The 6,121-nt window shown below is 33.4% G+C and overlaps 1 protein-coding gene across 2 annotated transcripts; it reads right to left on the bottom strand.

The window, feature by feature from the left end:
- Positions 1-624: 624 nt before the first annotated feature.
- LOC110099563 (CWF19-like protein 2) lies at positions 625-5,947 on the bottom strand. 2 transcript variants are annotated; one of them, XM_020826756.2, is made up of 7 exons: positions 5,819-5,947; positions 5,599-5,705; positions 5,169-5,508; positions 4,941-5,086; positions 2,230-2,391; positions 1,545-1,757; positions 625-1,189 (listed from the first exon to the last, which is right to left on the bottom strand). In XM_020826756.2, exons 3-7 carry the CDS (start codon positions 5,470-5,472, stop codon positions 863-865), a joined length of 1,152 nt encoding a protein of 383 aa, XP_020682415.1. In that variant the 5' UTR covers positions 5,473-5,508; positions 5,599-5,705; positions 5,819-5,947; the 3' UTR covers positions 625-862. The 2 variants fall into 2 exon arrangements, with proteins under 2 accessions (XP_020682415.1, XP_020682417.1); XM_020826758.2 differs by having other exon boundaries at positions 5,787-5,937.
- Positions 5,948-6,121: the final 174 nt, after the last annotated feature.

The raw sequence follows: 6,121 nt of genomic DNA, 5'->3' as shown, positions 1-6,121 counted from the left end.
GTTAAAATGAGAAATAAGTTGATCGAGATTTAGATTCAAGAGCAGAAAATTTTCTTCAAATAGCCATATGAGAATAATCAGATTAAAAGTTAACTTCGAAGATAAATATAGGAGAATATTAAAGGAAGGGCCTTGAATATTCTTTTTTAGCAATGGGTGTTAAGCATTAAAAAGATAAATATAGGAGATTATATGATAATTTGAATGGTTATTGTGCCCTTTGACAATCTTCTAAGGTTATGTTTGGGACGGCTTTCTTATTGCTTTTTAAAGCGGCTTTTTAGTATAAAAATTTTATTTTTTTTACTAGAAAGCAGTTTTATGAAGCAGGAAGAAAGCCGTTCCAAACGAAGCCTAAGTCTTACAATAATGTAAGATAAATTGTAGTAGAATTTTTATCTTGAATTTTGATGCAGGAAAAAAGTTGATTTGGATAATTTGGGTGATTTTGAAATTTCATGTCTTATTTTGAGTGCCATGATTGAGCTTGTATGATTGCTTCAATAATCAGATGGTTTTATTAAATAACTTTCTGTTTCAAGACTTCAGATACCCCCCAAAAAAAAAAATCATTTCTGTTTAACTTGTGCGTTGCAGTCATATATGATTCTGACAACATAAGCGAAAAATGAATGTGATGCCATAATTCAATAACTAAAAATGAGTAGTAGCACAAGCTCCATGGCATTGACATAATATAATGATAAGCATGTCCTAACTGACATGAAAATTGTATTTTCAAACAATTTACAAAATAAAAATAAATGAATATATGAGAAAAATGATGATATAACAATGTATACCTTAAGGAGAGCATCTAAACCTACAGCTTGGCCCAAAGCTAGGGGGTAAACTGTACAAATCAATCAAGCTCCCTGGTCCAATCAAAGGGCTCCCATTCCTGGACAAAGGTGGCAACGGCTTGTTTCTGTTTCTCAGCTGGTTCTCTTCTGTGATGATGGTGTATGGTCTCCACAGGGAGGTGTAGCATGCCTCGAATTACATTCAAGCCAAAGCTACTAGGTAAGTTGCTATCATCATCAATGACATGGACAAAACCTCTATCCAGCCCAAATTCAACATGAAAGTAGGAGAAGTTTTCAGGGATAACATTCCGCAAGTTCCCACTAGTTGGTATGACCTTCTTCATGTCATGCTGCCCCCACTCATCCTCAGCCTCATCAATAGCCTGCAAAAACATTCAAATGAATCAGAGAACGTATAATACATATTAAATGATGATACACAGTGATAAACATCACAAAAAAGGTATGCATTATTTAAAGTCTCCGCATATGAGGGAGAAATCTTTAGGTAATCTACCTTTCACAAAATTTTCTCCAGAACATAATCCATTAAAACTCTCCCCAAGGCCATTACGTTACAAGTGAGCATAAGATGGTACTTGTTCAACTATTTTTCTAATGAAAACCTTATATTTATAATAAAGTTCAGTTACAAATGAAAACTACACTGAAGCAATCACAATTATAACATGATGAACAAGAAAAAAAAATTTCCAAACAACACTTTTGCAAACATACCTTTTTGAAATACAATGGAGCTTGCTTCGCAATTTGAGAAGGTATAGGTATGCACTCAATTAAGCAATGCCGACGTTGCCTAGATAATCCAATAACAGTCTCAAGAAAGATGACATCCTTGTCTTGCCTAGAGAACATTTTCAAGAGACACTTCTTAAAGTTTCGAATTTCTTCCCAGACATTTGTGTTAATGGTCCTGGTAGCTGATTCATGCTGCATGGAAGGAAAACCAGCATAAGAGCTTTGTTATCGGTGATCATTTTGATGCTTACTGACAGATTAATAAAAAATAAATGCTAGATTAAAACTCAATGCAAGTACTAAAAGAAATAATGCAAGTCAGAACCTAATATAACATGACTTAGATTTTTTTATTATCTGCATAAATTTATGATAAAAAATTTAGATAAAAATTTGTATTAAACGGTTTCAAAACTATCAAGCATAATAACTTTTCAACATACCAAAAAAAGTAAAGCTTTCATGCACTAGGAAAATAATCATGACAAATATTGGTTGAGCCCTTGCAAAAAAGGTTAAACCTGATGTACTAGAAAAGGTAATCTGCACATGCAAGCATACACTTCTAACTTATATTGATAGCGACTAAATATGATCTGTTACGGTAACATATGGGGAAAAGACAAGGGAAAAACTAAACCGAAAAGTTGCAAGGGAAACTTACCTGCAACGGCAGAATGCAACAATGGCCTTGTAAAATAGGTTCCCATGGTGGAAGCGTCATGTAAGTGACGTTTCCCATCGATATAACAAGATGCTTTGGTCTAGATTGGTTCTCATAACAAAATTGACAACGCACTTTCTGAGTCAACATTCGTTTTGGTAGCTTTAACGAAAAAAAAAACTTTGTAAGATATTTATACAATTAGAAAATACATCAAGATTAAATCTCTCATTGAAAGTAGAGATAATATCCTTAAATTCATAGAATTCTTGTAAATATCATCTAATAATCATAACAAAAAGTATGATAATCCCTATGATTTCTTTGTTGATGTTGATAAGATGGATAATCTATGTCAACAAGATTTACCTTGTAAATATTTGGGGATGCATAGCACCAATGTTAGAGAATATGCTGATTATGCATATGATCTACCATACATTCTTCAAATTTTCAAGTTGTTTTCATAAAATGAAATATGAAAACTATTATGAAAAAATGCAAAAAGATGCAACTAGCAAAACATTTCAAAAAGTGACTGTATACATATTAAAGCTAAATAAGTTCATTAAAAGACAAATTTTCATAAGCGAGCAAAGCAATTCATAAAAATATCAAGAAAACAATAAAATTTCTTCTTTTCTAGTTTTTTATCAAGCGGTTGGCAGAGTTGCTCTCTAAATATTGTTCTTGTTAATGTGACAAAATAATACGTAATTTATGCAATAAAATTAACATTATTTCAATAGAACTTCATAAGCATTGTTTTAAGCATGCTATAAGATTTTTCAATCAACATAACTTTATAATCTAAACTTTGAAGTCAAGATCTAACACTTCAATCAATGAGGAATGGTGACGATTGTTGAATTTTAACTTCAAATTAATGTCTTTAAGAAAAATATATGAATCATTTGAGCATAAAAAGAGGACAACACAAGAAGATGAACAACCATGTACATAAAAGAAATTTGATATTTTGGAAGGAAGCCACTTACGGACCTAATGCATCCTTTCTTCTTCACTTTTTTCCCTCTAGCTTTATTTTTTTCTGGAAAAAAAAGATTCAAGGAACTATTGAAAGGGTTGATTGCTCCAGGTCTTCAGATGTATGCTTAGGAGTGAGTGTCTGGATTATTGTTTCCAATTTCAATTTAAATATAATTGGTCAAGGTAAGTTGCTTGGATGTTTTTTTAGTTTTGAATTACATGGTTGAGGATTCTGAGGGTATAAAGTTGTTTCAGAATATGTTGGGTATTTGAATTTTAAGAGATTTTGGTAGATGATGATTTTGGGACTGAAATTGAGAGTGCTATTAATAAGTTTTCGAAAAAAAAAAAAGAGTGATGTGTTGTATAAGTTGTAGGAAGTTACGGGAGGCAAATATAAAGAGCGGTCCAAGAGTAGACAGTTGGCAGAAAAATAATGAAATCAGGCGTGTGTATGCGTGAGAGAAAAAAAAAATGTAACATAAGCATAAAAAATTAAAGAAGATGAAAGGATTCAAGAAAACCTTAATATCATTGAATTTGGCTTAGCAATCCTGCATATAATAAGCTACAAAATCAAAGATCTAATACAACTTTGAAATTGATTTAGGGCTTTGTGTGTTGCATCAATTAAAAATGTAAATTAATAATAAGGAACATTAAATTAGATGAAAAAACGGATCAAAACATAGGTAAAGAGTAAAGATGAAGAATAGTAACCTCAAGTTTCACACTTGAACAAGGGCATGGCATCCTCGAAAATTTTCATGTCTTACACATGATCAAAATTTTCAAATTGATGGCACATAAATTTTCATTCATATGTGATCTAACAAATATTTTAATATTTATCTTATGAGTCCCCAATAACAAACTAATAAATGAAGGACAAACAAAAATAAACCTAACATAAATAAATGAATATGAGCACGTCTCATAAAATGACTCAAATAACCTATGCAATTGTAGAGATGAATTTGTCCTATGAAATAACAATAAAGGAAAGAGTTAAACTCAGAGACAACAAAATTGCTTGGGTTCATCAAAATGTCTATAAAACACTGCAATGCAAATGATGAATATTTCATGTTCTGTATTGATTACAAGATAATTCAGCACGGTATCCTTCACATTGATTTAACCTATATTTATAATTGGAGATGCATTTATTTTGCTTGTCACACATGAGCATATTTGTGGTAAGCATTAATCATGAGTTGAATTTAACCCAAAAATAAATAAATCCATCTCATGCAAACATTTTAGATCAATTAAACCTTAGTGGGAAAATGTAATTATCGTTAACAAGGATTTTTGTTCGTTCCATAGAATTTCCAGACAAGTCTTAAAGTAGATCAACAATTCAAATAGTTGGCAATACAACATCAAGCAAAATGTGGATAAGCTTAGTATAAGAAGAAACAAATGAAGTATCTACCACAAACTTTGGACTCTACGGCTCAAATTCTATAATATAAAAGTAGGGCTAAGCAAATCCCCATCCCCATAAATTCAAAATAAAAATTCTTGTTGCGCAGATATATGGATGTAATTTGTTTTATTCCATCCGGTAATTGTGAGTACTCCGACCTGCACCCCTGCCAATACACCTACAAAAAATTTACCAATTCTAATATTGCCAAAGATTATCAGTTATGAAATGCAACATATAAAAAACATAAAATTCATAGGATAAATGTGCTTGGTATGGATGATTTTACCTCATCAACTAGAAGCTCGTCTTGCTCAATTTTAGTTGGTACTGGATTACCATGCAGACTATTGCCAGCTCGAAGCATCCACTGAAGACCCATCTCCTTTCTCAAAATCCCATTATTACGATCAATCATATAATATATATCACCATCTGCCAAGAAATAGAAATGCCGAAATTGAAAAAAATAATAATAATAATCCAAAACCAATAAGACTAATTAATGAAGATGTACCTAAGCCTTTCTTCTCATCCACAGTACCACTTTGATTCCCATTATTTTTACCAACCCTATCCCTTTTTTTTCTACCGTCCCTCTCATGTCGAGAACTGTTGTCTTGACATTTGGATGTTTTATCCCCTTTACCAGAATAACTGCTGGTTACTCTCTCAGAGGAATTAGAATCAGCATCCGAGCAACTCCAACTCCAACTCCCACTCCTCATCTTCTTACTGCACTTTCTTGCACGCCGCTCATCCCTCTCTGAGCTCTCATCAGACGTATCGCGGCGGTGCTTCTCCTGTTTCCTATTCATCATCCTCTGCTTGTCTGCGCTTCAATTATGCTCCTCGTGCTTCGCCACATTAATTAAAAATAAATATAGAATTACATAAAACAAAAGAAAAAAAAACTCAAGGGCAAAGAGTGGACAGCATTCCGTTACCTCACGAAGCTCCTCTCGTGGAATAAGCTTAACCCCAACCAACATCTTCAGAGGTAGTTCCGCACACCAGTTTTGTAGGGATGAAATAGGAGTTTTGACCGTCTTGCCTGAAATTCCGTTTCACATTAATCTCTACTTCATGCGAAGCCGAAGCAGCAATGAAAAAAAGGCGATAAGGAAAAGCAAACCCTAGACAGGCCTAAATGGCAAAAAAGAATACCGCCAACCCCTCTCCCAACTCCGTTGTCCTTCAGCTCTAACTTATAAACTCCTCTTCTCCTTCGCACGCCTCCGGTCCTGTCGATGCCTTCTGCAGCAATCCATCTCAGCTTCCTTCCATTTCAATAGGGGCAATTTTTAAGACTAAGCATGATTAAAGTCTTAATTAAGGGATTAAGCATTATAAAAATTTAAAACTAGGCATAATCGCCTATCTAACGGGCGACTTACATTTAAGGTAAGTCGCCCGTTAGACGGGCGACTTTCCCCTCTTTAAAAAGTTTGGCCGAAGCCCTTCTCCCCT

Source organism: Dendrobium catenatum, unplaced genomic scaffold (assembly GCF_001605985.2).
Source record: "Dendrobium catenatum unplaced genomic scaffold, ASM160598v2 fragScaff_scaffold_897, whole genome shotgun sequence".
Classification (NCBI taxonomy): domain Eukaryota; kingdom Viridiplantae; phylum Streptophyta; class Magnoliopsida; order Asparagales; family Orchidaceae; genus Dendrobium; species Dendrobium catenatum.
Note: the sequence above shows the minus strand (reverse complement) of the source record. Positions and strands in the feature narration are given on the sequence as shown.

Bases quoted from the DNA above. Each gene is read 5' to 3' on its own strand.
- LOC110099563 (XM_020826756.2), bottom strand. From the start codon at position 5,472: ATGATGAATAGGAAACAGGAGAAGCACCGCCGCGATACGTCTGATGAG. The intron at 5,087-5,168 runs GTACATCTTCAT...ATTTCTTGGCAG, and splicing joins GGATGAGAAGAAAGGCTTAG to ATGGTGATATATATTATATG. The intron at 1,190-1,544 runs GTATGTTTGCAA...ATGTTTTTGCAG, and splicing joins CTCCATTGTATTTCAAAAAG to GCTATTGATGAGGCTGAGGA.